Source organism: Varanus komodoensis, unplaced genomic scaffold (assembly GCF_004798865.1).
Source record: "Varanus komodoensis strain SLA01 unplaced genomic scaffold, ASM479886v1 scaffold11, whole genome shotgun sequence".
Taxonomy (NCBI): domain Eukaryota; kingdom Metazoa; phylum Chordata; class Lepidosauria; order Squamata; family Varanidae; genus Varanus; species Varanus komodoensis.
This window is the reverse complement of record NW_025335317.1, coordinates 29,610,514-29,624,306: the sequence shown is the minus strand read 5'-3', so window position 1 is coordinate 29,624,306 and position 13,793 is coordinate 29,610,514. Positions and strand designations below refer to the sequence as shown.

The following is a 13,793-nucleotide window of genomic DNA, read 5'->3' as shown; positions in this document are numbered from 1 at the left end:
GTCATAGTGCTCTGACAGTGAGGGAGCTTTTCCTGATGTCCAGCTTGAATCTGGGTTGCTGCACCTTGAATTGATTATTCCATGTCCTACATTCTGGCATTAATAAGAAGAGAACTTAACCTTCCTCTTTTTGACAGCCTTTGAGGTTCTTATAGAGGGATATGATGTCCCCCCTCAGCCTTCTCTTCTCAAGGCTGATCATGCCTAGTTCACTCAGTCGCTCCTCATAGGGCAGCATTTCTGAATCATGGATTGTTTTGTTGCTGTCCACTGGACCCTTCCTAATTTTCCTGCATCTTTCTTAAATCTTGGTTCCCAGAACTGGACACAGTGTTCCAAGTGAGGTTTGACTAGTGAGTAGTATAGAGGAACTACTACTTCTTGTGATTTGGAAGTAATACTTCTGTTAATGCATCCCAAAATAGCATTAGCCCCTTTGGTGGTAGCATCCCATTGTTGGCTCATGTTTAGCGTATTGTGCACAATTATGCTGAGATCTTTTTCTTTTTCAGTTCTGTTGAGCCATGTATTCCCCATCTTGTCTCGATGCCTTTGGTTTCTTATTCAGGTGGAGGACTTGGCACTTGTCCTTATTGAATTTCATTCTGTTGCTTTCAGTCCAGTGCTCAAGTTTGTCAAGGTCACCCTGGATCTTTATTCTGTCTTCTAGGGTGTTTGCTGTTCCTCCCAATTTTGTATTATCTGTGAATCTGATTATCTTTCCTTGCACTTCCTCATCTAAATCATTAATAAAGATGTTGAAGAGCACTGGGCCCACGACTGAACCCTGTGGCACACCACTTTTTACCTCCATCCAATTTGAGTAGGTGTAATTGATGAGCACTCTTTGTGACCAATTTAGCAGCCAGTTTTGGATCCACCTAATAGTTTTTCCATCTAGTCCTGTTTTTGCTAATTTGCTCATCGAATGTCATGTGGCACTATGTCGAAAGCTTTGCTAAAGTCTAGATAGATTATGTCCACAGTGTTCCCTTTGTCCGTTTGGGAGGTTACCCAGTCAAAAAATGAGAATAAATTAGTCTGACAGGATTTATTTTTGATATATCCATGCTGGCTTCTATTAATTACTTCATTTTCTTCAAGATACTTGCAAATGATTTTTTTAATAATTTGCTCCAGAATTTTTCCAGGGATTGACATCAGACTAAGTGGTCTATAGTTCCCAGGTTCATCTTTTTTTCCCCTTTTTGAAGATAGGGATGACATTAGCCCTTCTCCAGTCATTTGGCACTTCTCCTGTTTTCCAAGATTTATTAAAGATAATAGCCAGTGGTTCTGAGAGTTCCTCTGCTAGCTCTTGTATCACTCTGGGATGGAGTTCATCCGGCTCTGGAGATTTGACAGTGTTTATTCCACCTAGGTATTCCTTGACCCTTTCTCTGTCAATCTTGGGCTGCCCTTTCTCACTTCCAGCTTGAACTTCCTCTTGATTGCAGATTTCCTTGTGAGAAGACTGAAGCAAAGTAGGAATTGAGCACCTCTGCCTTTTCTTTGTCATCTGCAATATTAACCCCTCATCAGATGTGGAGGAGTTAATATTAAACCTGTTGCCATGGTCCAACCACTTTCTGCTGAGGGTTACACTGTTGGCCGCTTTCCGCCTCTGCAAGTGTGGCAGACCTGTTAAGAGACTGATGGTTCCAGAGGGTTTCCAGAGTATCTGAGTGACATTGTATGTTCCCCTGTTGAAACCCAAGTTGTATTGTGGAATGTGGAGATAATTCAAGTAGTTGACACAATTGCTTGTAAGTGCCCTCTCTGCCATGAAGAGCCTGACCAGCACCATGATGTACACTGGACCTTAGGGCACTGAGGCAAGGGGGAAGACAGCAAGAGCATACATAGGTGCAGGAGATCTCAAGCTGAATCTGACTAAACACAGTTTAGCACCCATTATAGAGCCTATTCTGTGGCAATAAAAGTGGTGTCTTCTCAGTGTCACCCAGCTGAACTTTTCTGTGTGTTTCAGGGCCTCCTACATAATGCAACAAATGAGACTCTGACCCCTTAGTAGTTCACTGTGATGAGTTTGCTTCTCACTTTAAAGACAAAGTCACTTAGATACACCATGACTTGGACTTTACAGTTGATCTAGTCTCACTGAGAGATGTTCAGAATACCATCTTATCCAACTTTAATGGATGAGTTTCAGTCAGTGTGGCCTGATGATGTGGACAAGCTACTTGGTTTTGTTTGTGCCAGCACTTGTCTATTCGACCCTTCTGCATCTTGGCTCATCAAGAGATCTAGCAAAGAGGTTTGCACTCGGAGAAAGTCATCAGTGCCTCGTTGAGAGAGGGAGTGATCCCAGCCTCTTTGAAGGAGACTGTGATAAGACCACTCCTTAAAAAACCAAACTCGGACTCAGAAGCCAAATTATAAATTATAGGCCGGTTGCAAACATCCCATTTCTGGCCAAAGGCACTCTTGGATGAAACAGATTATTTAGATCCATTTCAATTGGGGTTTAGGCCAGGGTTTTGGACAGAGATTGCCTTGGTTGCCCTGTGGCATGACCTTTGCTAATAGAGGGATGGGGGGAGGGGTGCAACACTTTTGTTTCTCCTGCACCTCTCAGCAGCTTTCAAAACCATCAGCCATGGTGTTCTTCTAGACAGGCTGGCTCCATTGGGAGTTGGGAGCACTGTATTGTGGTGGTTTCATTCCTACCTAGCCAAACGTGTCCGGAAGGTACTGCTGGGGATCAGTTGATTTACCTATGGCAGTTATACTGTGGGGTTCTTCAGGGCTCGATACTGGCCCCCATGCTGTTTAAGATCTACATGAAAGGGCTGGAAGAGGTCATCCGAGGTGGGGGCTCTACATCTCATTCTCATCTAACCCAGATGAGGTGGTTCCTGTCCTTAATCACTGCCCGAGCTCAATAATGGACTGGATGGGGGCCAACAAATTGAGTCTCAATCCAGATAAGATGGATGTGCTGTGGGTGAATGGTCTGTCTGCCCAGCGGATGGGTCTTCAACTTGTCCTTGATGGGTTTGCACTCCCCCTAAAGGACAGGGTCCATAGCTTGGGAGTGCTCCTGGACACACAACTACTAGTTGTAGTATGCACTGACGTTTTATTGAGGTTTTATGGCACTGGGGTTTTATTGTATTGGGGTTTTATTGTATGGTTTGTTTATTGAAGTTTTGTGAGCCGCCCTGAGGCTTTATTGCGATGGGGCAGCATAGAAATGTTTTAAATAAATAAATACATAAATAGTTGAGGCTTAGGTGGACTTGGTGGCCAGGAGCATCTTCTTTCAGCTGCGTTTAATTTACCAGCTGTGGTCTATCTGGATAGGCAAAGCATAGCCACAGTCACACACACTCTAGTAACCTCTCGACTGCCCTACTGTAAAGCATTCTACACAGGGCTGCCCTTGAAGATGGTCTGGAAACTTCCACTGGTACAAAATGGGGGTGTGACTGCTGGTGCAAGCAGGACTGTGCATCCATTTTACCCCAAAACTGTACCACCTACACTGGTTACCAGTTGAGCTCTGGGCCCAATTTAAGGTGTTTATTTTAACATATAAAGCCCTAGATGGCTTGGGGCCAGGATACCTGAAGGACTACCTGCTCCCATATGCACCTACCTTTCCCCTAAAATCAGTTTTGGAGGCCCTTCTGAAAGAGCCATCCTTCAAGGAGATAAGGAGGATGACAAATACAAGAGGGACTTTCTCAGTGGTTGTACCCCACTTGTGGAATAGCCTCCCAGAAGCAGTTTACCTGATACCTTCATTGCAGTCTTTTTGGTGCAAGCATAAAGAAATGTATTTTCTAGATATTTTAATGTCTAACTATATTCTGGATAAATTTAAAGGTATCTGTTTCTACATAGCTGTTAATCTATACTGTTTTAAATTACCACTCCTAAATTGTATACCAGTTTATTGTTTTTATATTGCTATCTGTATATTTTTGTTTGTTTGTTCTGTTTTGATTGTTGTATTGTGTTTTTTATTCTGTATCTATTGTAATCTTCTTAGAAGGCTCTTGGACTAAAAATGTGGAATATAAATTTAATAGCAAAGAAATAATCTCTTGTTCCCATTTTTTGTGTGGGATCATTTCTTTGAGCCATTTCTATGTTGTCATTCTTTTGAAGATGACTGTTCAAGCAATGCCCCTTATTTAAGCACTTTCCCTGCGGAATCTTCCAAATCAATCACCTTTTTTCCAAGTCTGATATTATTTCTGATTGATAGTATAACTGAATTGTATTAGCCAATTTTTCTGTCTCTTGAAATTTAGTGTCCAGTGCTTTCATCTGCTTCTCATTTCCTGATAGTGTCTTCTGATGGTCTTTTTTTATCTGAGTAACATTGTTTTGAGTCATCTTTTTAGTATCTTCCTTTAATCTGTAATATTTGTTTCTAATTTCTTTTAACACTCATTTGATGCTCTTCCACCATCTCATTGCTTTTTGGGGGTCCCTCTGGTATTTATTCTTTGGACTATAAACATGTGAGTCCAGTAATTCTTGATAAACTCAAGTTTGATGGTCTCCTGATTCATGTCTCCCAAATATATGAGCTCTTTGCTGTGATTCTTATCAAGATACTCTGCTGTAACCAAAACCAGCAATAATTTCTCCATCCAGCAGAGGGATCCCTTTCATCATTCAATGAGTTAAGTAGTCAGCAAAACCCTTGCTTAAAATTCCTTGTGATGGCTCACATATCTGCTTTCTTCAATTGGCGATTATGTTTAAGCAGACCATGTCACTAGTTCAAGGATGTACTTCCTCCTTTTTAGCCCTTATCTATAGAGAATCTCCATTATTGATAATTTGCTTTAATATTTGTATTAGCCTTTATTTTAAAGCTTAGACTGGTAAAAGTCAGTTAGAAAGTGAAGCTTTCTCCTTCCCTATCTCACAGTCTCTCCCTCCCCATCTCTTTTGCCCACTGGGGCAATGGCCACTTGAGTAGGGATTTAATGATTGGAGGTGTCTATGATCAAGACCTTCTTAGTTAGATATTCACAGGGAGCTGGAACTTTCCCCTTCCACTTACTCCGGCATCCAACTGCTTCTCAGGGCTGAACTTGTAAAAATTATCAAGGCATCAGGAGCATTAGAAATCATTGTCTGATCATAGCCATTCACCAGAAGTTCCCCTCCCAACTATGAGTTGTATTATTATTTTTGTTATTATTATTACATTTCTATACCACTTGTAGCTGAAGCTTTCTTGGTGGTTTACAACACTTAAGTTACCCATCCAGATTTCAACCAGGCCCGACCCTGCTTAGCTACCTAATTAGGCAGGATCAAAGGAAGCCACTGCCGGGTGCTTATATTCTGTCTTGACTACACAAAGGCCCACTCTTGGTGTTACCTTGTCTAGAATTGCTGGTTTCAGTCCATGGGGTCAAGGCCATATGGTTAGTTCAAGTCTGAAGCTCCAAGTCAGGTGGGGGAGTCTGAAAAAATGTCCAATAAATGGGCGAGGAATCTAGATACTTAGCATCAACAAAGTCCAGAAACATGAACTCAGCACAGCTGGCTAATTAAGTCAGTGTGCTTTTCATGGAAACCTCACCTTTCAGAGCATTTGGATTTCTGTTGAAGTCAACATGGTGCACTCCTCCTCCTTTCTATGGGGTGGATTTCCTCTGGCTCTGGCTTTGGGGAACCACAGGGTCTGCCCCCAAAGGTCCTGGCTCCTCTTCTTCTACTGGAGGACAGTCATCTGCATCCACAACCCCTGTGTCTGACTGTGACTGGAGCTCACTGCCCTGACTATTTGAGGAATCCTTTTCCAAGTAGGACATGGCATTACTCCCCTCTCCATGATTGCCTCCTCTATCTCTTGAGGGCCCTGGTTTTCCAAAGTATTGATGAAATTGGTGAACCAGTTTAGAAGCATGTACAGTGGAGGCATTTTCCCATGACCTTCCTCTGGACTATATCCCACCCCATCTATAAGATATTGTAGTTGGCCATGGTATGTTGGGAGTCCAGTATTTCTGCAACCTCATATTCTCTCTCCCCACTTACTAGTACTGGAGCGGGTGGGCTGCAGGGGCATGATCTGGGTTGGTAGGTTCTGCAGGAAACAAAAGGAAGTGGTGAAACACTGGGTGAACTTTGGAGGGAGGCAGGCAGCTGTAAATTAAAAGCTGCCAGATTGACCTGTGCAGTGACAGGTTAGGGTCCAATGAATTGAGCAACCAGTTTTCAGCTGAGTCATTTAATAGGGAGATGATGTGTGGAGAGTCAGACATGGTCACCCACCTTAAGGATGGGCCTGTCTTTTGGCATCTGCAGAACTCTCATAGGCTTGTTTTGAGTTGTTCCTTCAAAAGGAGCTGAACAGCCTGAAGTTCTTGTAGTAGCTGGGACAGAAGATTGCTGGTCTATAGCAGGAAACCAACAGGAATGGTAACCATAAGTGGCAGAAGATTCTGAGGGGACCTGTTGGCGGCATATAGATACATGAGGGGGTGTCACATGGAGGTGGGTAGAGACCTGTTTTCCCTTGCAGAGGAGGGCAGGATGTGCTCCAGTGGAGCCATGCTCAAGGAACCAAGGTTCAATCTGGATGCCAGGAAGTACTTCCTGACAGTTTGGACCCCAAGGATATGGAATGGACTTCCATAGGAGGTGGTTAAGGCCCCATCAGTGAGGGTGTTCAAGGATAGGCTAGACATGCACATGGTGAGCATGTCGTGAGCAGAGCCAGCTGGAGCTGGGGGTCAGACTAGATAGCCTGGGAGACCCCTTCTGGCTGGCTGTTTCTATGTTAAGATGGGGGTTTGCTGGGTGGAGGGAATTGTACTATGCTAATTCAATGAGTGGTAAGAGTTCTACCCAGTTGTCTCACTGGTAATTTGTGTAACAGTGGAGATACTGTTCTAAGGTGGCATTGGTGCCCTCAGTCTGACCATCTCAATGTGGGTGCTATGTAGGGGACAAATGGGGCTTCACCTCTAGCTGCTGTAATAAGCTGCACTAAAACTGAGCAGTAAATTAGGAGTTGAGTTCTGGGACTATCCCCTCTGGAGGGCCATGGAAGTGAAAAACATGTCTGGCAAACACCTGTGCTGTATTTTTGCAGAGGGGATGCCAGGACAGGCAATGAATTGGCCATATCTTGCTGAATAGATCTACCACTACCAGAATAATAGTCTGTCCTTCTAGAAATAGGGTTGGCATAAGTTGGAGGCAGCCTGATGGCATATAACAGCAAGAGCCACCTATTTTTGCCATTTGATTTTTAATGTCTATTCCTAGGGAGCGCTTTCTGTCTATCCATCTCTTTTCTATTGCTATCTTATCCGTTGTACAACCCTATGCATTTTTAGACAGAAAAAAGTCCTGCAAGGTCCAGCATAGTAAAATTTAAACTATTTAAAACTAGAAAAAAGTTGCTATATTATATTAAGGTTCATATAAGTTAATTTAAAACCACTTTAAAGGAAATAATTATAATCTCACAATTAAGGCATCTAGAAAGACCATTATATTAAACCATCTCTCTAACAGTTGATTGCATTAATTTTCAAGTTTGTATGAATTCTCAATTCTGTCAAAGCAAAAATGGAAACTTTGTGAGTTACAGTAGAGTCTGTATTTGACAAAAGAGACAAAGTCTTATCTGGGAAAGTTATCACACAAGTAGAATGAAATAAAATGTAAGAATTTAGACATTGATACGGGTTATAAAGTGCAGAAAAACAAATAATGTGGCAAATCTTCAATCTCTGACATGCCACAGTTGCATAGACAACAAGCTTGGGGAATTTTAGAATAATTGCCATCAGTCATGGCTATTGGCAAGGTTTGAAAGTGAAGAGCCATGAAAACTGTCTTATATTTATTGTAGCTTATATTTAAAAAAAATCAACTTTGGCAAATAAACAGCTCTTTGATCACCATATTTATAAATCCTGTACCATTTTTAAAACTGTGAATTATGAATAGCCTGTCTATTCAAAATAACACAATGGCTAAATATAGTTTCATGAAGCATTTCTTTTGAACTCAAGATGGAACATAAAGCAATTGAAGTAGTAAAACAAGTTGGAGCAAGTTATGATATCTTAAGCTCCAAGATTTCATGTTCAACAACTCTTTGTAACATAATTTAGGCAAAACCCTAGCAGAATATTCTCTCAAAATTCTTCTGTAATTAATCAGAGAACACTGGATATAAGCTCTCATAGAGGGAAATCCAGCCTCTTCTGAATCAGGGCAACAGAGGTGCCACAAGTTAAAGATTAAACAATTAAAAGGAACTTCTTTTTTGGTGGGACTCCCAATTTACTCATTAAATATTTATCTCAACCCCCAAATGCAGTATTGTAAAAAATTCAGGTGATTAGTTTTCTCTGGAAGATTTTCAGAGGGGGATCAACCAAATATGTCCCCATGGTACAATAGCAATTTTCCTTCTATCCGCATGAGCTTTCTAAAAAAGCTTTCTTGTGAAATGAATGCCAGAATATTTGAATTTCTGGCACTGGTTAATCTGGTGGTCATCAATGAACTATAGGAAATGGACCAAGGGTGTTTTTTTCTGAACACCATCACCTTTGTTTTTCCCTGCAATCGGGCCACCATCCTTGTGGCCCTATGCTGCACTGACTCTAACCTGGCTATATCCTTCCTGTAACAAGGGGCCCAGAACTGAACACAATACTCCATTGCAGGCACACCAGAGTTGTATCGAGTGGTAGAAATACTTCTCTCGATCTAGAAGGTACACTTCTGTCTATGCTACCAAGGGTTGCGTTCGCCCTCTTGACCACCGCATCACATTGCTGACTCATGTTTAGCCTGCAGTCAACCAGTACCCCAAGGTCCCTTTCACAAGTGCTGCTCTCCAGCCGCTTGTCCCCTAACCTGTACTAATGACACCCATTCCTATACCCCAGGTGCAAGGTCTTGTGCTTACCCACATTGAACGCCATCCAGTTGTCTCCTGCCCACTTCCATAGTCTGTCCAGATCCTTTTGGAGCTGGAGTACCTGCTTCCTCACTTGTGACCACTGAGAGTTGTCTCTTTATGTGAATCCCTCCTCTAGGAGGTCCAAACCCTGGCTAATGAGATTAAAACAGAAGCCAACCACTCTGCTCACCAAGAGATCCACAAAACATCAGGCAGGGTGCAGCATGAGAAATATGGTGGAAGTGATAGGCATCCAATGCTTTGCCTGGCAGCAATCTTCTGGTCTATCCATGGAAGTGAAGGTAAGGGTTGAGGATATGTCATTTGATGAAACTGGTGTATTCAATAAGGGGACAGATGGACTTGGTTCAGAAGGTGAGAATGAACAATAGGACTGAATCAACTCCCACTGCTTAGACTTGTGAGCAGCAACACTCTCCTTTCACATATCACAGGCCATTCTGATTTCAAGGCCCAGGTCGATTCTGCAGGTCAGATGGACTGACCACCATGCCTGTCCTCATCAGGGCTGTCAACGGCTGGATGGAAGACACCTGTGACTCCACCTTTAGACTCTTGCCACCCTCCTTCCTCACCAGCCCTTTTACAATGCTTGGGTTGAGATCACCTTGGACACATGGGTACTATCCATCATTGTGCATGGATACAAAATCATATTTGAAAACCTCCCTCATCTCAGTACCATCTGAAACCCTCCTCAAGGAAATCTGCTCCCTACTCCAGAAAGGAGCAATTGAGCAAGTACAACCCAGTAATGGTTTCAGGTTTTATTCCATACAAGGCAGATGGGACCTCTGCAATGAATTGCATCACATTAACTAACTACTGGAATTGCTAGTAGTATAGAAGGCGCTCATGGTGTTTCAAACTTTGATCCCAAATCGCCATGTGCAGATTTTCTCTGGCAGCACGGCAGTGCTCTGCTACATAATAAGTCAGAAGGCACCAGATCGATTCCTCTAGTGTACTTGTTGACCAAAATCTGGATGTGGTGTACAGCTCAAGGCACCACCCTCACGACTATCCATGTAGCCAGTACCAGGAACATACTGGTAGGCATACTCAGCCAACACTTCCATGGATTGCCATGAATGGGAGCTAAACCAGTTTGTGTGATGGACGGAATGGGGCTAATCCCACTGTAATGAGCTAGGTGTTCCCTCCCCAGCAAGAAACACTGTCCAGCACTTCTTGTAAGCGTTTTTGTTCTACACAGAATAAAGCCTTCTCTTGCTCTAAGCTTACAGAAGTCTCTGAGCATACACAAAGTGAGATGCTGAACACTCTCTGCCCTCCCACTTACCCAAAGCTTTCCTCATGAAGCCTTCTGGGCCTGTCTTGGGAAGGAAGGGCACTGTGGAATTGGGTGTACCTGCATTCTGCACTCTGAGCCCTTAATTGGGCTAGCCTGTTGTGACAAAGGCCTTTGAGTCCACCTCCTCAGGAGGTTGGAATTCTCCATCTGAGAGACTACCCATCTCCAAATTCTCTCCCTCCAGATGTTGTTGGTCTTCGTCATTCCAACAGGTGGGTGAACTGGGCCCCATGGCTATCCTTGAACTAATCTCATCTTGAGCAGGCATAGATGGGTACCAAGAAACTGGGGCTGCAGGTGGAGGCCTGTCCATTACAACAATTGTGTTATCAGAATTTGAGCTGTCAGCCCTCTCTCTGCATCAGCCTACTCCCCATCATCCTCTGACTCAGAGCTATCAGTCCTACCAAAATGGTCAGCTTCTTTTTTGCTCCTGGGAATCTCACCAGGACACCTGCACATGTCACCCACATGGATTTTTTTTCACAAAAAGAGAGATTTTGGCATGCAGACACTTCTGCTCCAGGGCAGGAACAGGAACAAGCTCAATGGGGGATGCCTTCCTGTTAATATGGGGTGGGAACCTGTTCTACCTCTTTTCCCCAACTTCCCCAAAGGTCCTGGCAAAGTTCCACCAGGATGAAACTGACTGCATTCTTGTCACCCCTTAGTGGCCTGGACAGCCATGGTTCTCTCACCTACTAGTCCTCTACAACTGGACCTTCTTGTACCTATCTCTGACATCATTTTCTGGGACCAAGGTGCCATTTTTAACCCAGCAGTGCACATGCTGTGCCTCACAGGCTAAAGGATATGTCCAACACCAGTGTCTTAACTGATATGCCTGCATACCACCACCTCACACTGAAGGCCACCCTGAAACCTACCACAAGATGCTCATACCACAAAAAATGGGAAGCCTTCTCTTGCTTCACCTCAGAGCACAACTTTCAGCCTGACAGCTGCTTGGCACAACAGCTGCTACTGTTTCAGAATGCTCTATACTGAAGGAGACTGAAGATGTCATCAATCAATGTGTATCTGGCTGGCATTTCTGCCTTCCATCCCCCAATTCACGGCCAATCTTCCTTCCCCCATCCCCTCATTTACTGGTTACTGAAAGGCTTCAATAACCTTGCCTGAGCAACCTGATCACCTTCACCTGCCTGGAGCCTTTGTGTTGTTCTTCATTGTCATTACAAAGAAAGCATTCAAGCCTCTAGCCACTATGGACCTCCAGCTCCTTTCATGGAAGACTGCCTTTCTGGTGGCCATCACCTCAGCTTGCCAGGAAAGCGGTCACCCTCCAAATTAACCCCCATACATCAGCTTCATAAAGATAAAGTAGTATGCTGCCTGGACCCTTATTTCTTACCCAAGGTAGTCTCATTCCACCTTAACAAAAACATAATTTTGCTGGCCTTCTTTGCATCTCTGTCTGACCCAATCAAGTCAATGCTTCACTCCCTTGATGTCCGTAGGGCTCTGGCCTTTTACAAGTCCAGAACAGAACCTATCTAACAGTAGCAAACACTGTTTGTTGCCTATGGGGGCACAAACCGGGGTCACCCATTTTGGCACAGAGACTGTCAAGATGGGTAGTAAACACAATCCTTTTAACTTATGAACTTTCTGGCCTACAGCAATCTGGCCCAATTCATGCCCATATCGCCAGGGCAACAGCTACCTCTATGGCTCTATATGTCTGAGTGCCATGCAGAGCCATGGTCAAATCTACAACCTTTATACACCACTACTGCCTAGATGCTCAACCCAGAGTGGACTGTGCCTTTGGCAGAACAGTCCTGTCTTCAGTCCTCTTCTAGCAACACCACCCACCTTTGTGAAGTAATATTGCCATATGTGTGATGCATAGAGATCACAAAGAAGTCAGGTTGCTTACCTGTAAGTGTCATTCTTCAAGTGGTCATATGTGCATTTGCACAAACCCACCTGCCAGCCCCACTGGCGTTGCCTTGTTGTTATTTATTTATTTATTTATTTATTTATATGCTGCCTGATTGGTCATAGTCTCTTTGTGCAGCATATCTACAAAGAATAAAATGAAACTATACAATAAGACAATAATATCAATAAAATTAATAATTATAAAACTACTGATAATAGATAAATATATAAAGTAAATAGTTAACAAAAGTTAATAAATGGAGAGGTGATATGAACAATAATCCTGTAAAACAACACCATTAACAACCAAAATAAGAAAACCATAACATTTTAAAATGGTAGCAGCACCAAATGTAAAAACGAACCTGATAAATTACTCTTCAAAGTATATGTGGAACAAAACGGTCTTCAGCTGGCATCTGAAGGAGCCTAGAGTTGATGCCTGCCGAATCTCCTGCAGCATCATGTTCTGCAACTGGGGTGCACTGCAAGAGAATGCCCTCCCCCATGCTAACTCCCACACTTCACTTGGGGGAGGAGTGCAGAGGAGGGTCTCCAGTATTGACCACAGTGATTGGGAGGGTTTATATGGAGGGAGGAGCTCCCTCAGATAAGGCCTTATACATCTTTGTAAGCACTTTAGTTGGGCCTGGATGGCAAGCAGCGGCCAATGTAGCCTGTATAGGACTGGAATGATGTGCTCACAAATGCTGGTCCTAGTTAGCTGGTGCATTGCATGATTTTGAACAAGTTGCAGTGTTCGGTCCATCTTCAAAGGCAGCCCCACGTAGAATGTATTGCAGTAGTCCAAGTGGAAAGTTACCATTGCATGGATAACCATGGCAAGGTTCCACTCATCCAAGTTATGACCTCAGGTCTCTGACAGACCTGCCCCCTTTGGGCAGAATGACACAGCGGCAGTTTCAGTATACTTTGTAGAACTGAGGACCAGGCGGGAGGTGGCCTTGAGAAATAGCATTTATGCAGAGCCCTTATGTGTGAATGCACAGATGATCACTTTGAAGAATGCCAGTTATAGGTAAACGACTTGTAATATCCTGTAACCAGTTAAGTTTCAATAAAAGGACTGCCCTTTTAAGCTTTCAATGGAGTCTGCTGAAAGAAAGGTGAAAAGGGAAGTGACTTGCTCATAACATCCATTATAAAACAGCATTTGCTGAGGCCTAACCAATTGTACAGTAAAACTATTTCGATTGTAGCAAAGTATTGTCATTTCTTCAATATGTATTGGAGCAAAGGTTAGTCAGATACAATCCAGTGAGACTGGATTATGGGCATCCTATGCAGGGTGGGAAGAGCACAGAGGTGAAGGTCTAACTCAGAGAGGTGGGCGGAGGGACAGGAGGCTGAGGCAGTATCAGGATATCTTGGCACCACTAGTCTTCTCTCTGGCTTGCCACCCTCCTTGCCCCCAAGTTCCTTCTCTGAGTTTGCTGTTATGACCCCTGAGATGCAGCTGACATAGTACTTTTCATGCTGGCTATGGGTAGTGAGGGTGCTTAGAGCATAGATCCCCCAGTTCTGAGGTCAGAGCTCTTTAGTAATCTTGGAGCTGGGAAGCTGAACAACTGTATGGCCCTCTAGATGTGTCCCCTAGATGTT

The 13,793-nt window shown here is 43.5% G+C and overlaps 1 protein-coding gene across 5 annotated transcripts in view; it reads left to right on the top strand.

The window, feature by feature from the left end:
* The window catches only part of INPP5A (inositol polyphosphate-5-phosphatase A), a 429,997-nt gene that overhangs the window by 85,865 nt on the left and 330,339 nt on the right, over positions 1–13,793 (top strand). For 3 of the 5 annotated variants that reach the window (XM_044420716.1, XM_044420718.1, XM_044420717.1), the window contains exon 3: positions 9,063–9,228. The exons of the other annotated variants lie outside the window; for them this stretch is intronic. In XM_044420716.1, the coding sequence (XP_044276651.1) occupies positions 9,063–9,228 (166 nt within the window). The remainder of the gene's footprint in view (positions 1–9,062; positions 9,229–13,793) is intronic. 5 annotated transcript variants of the gene reach the window in all.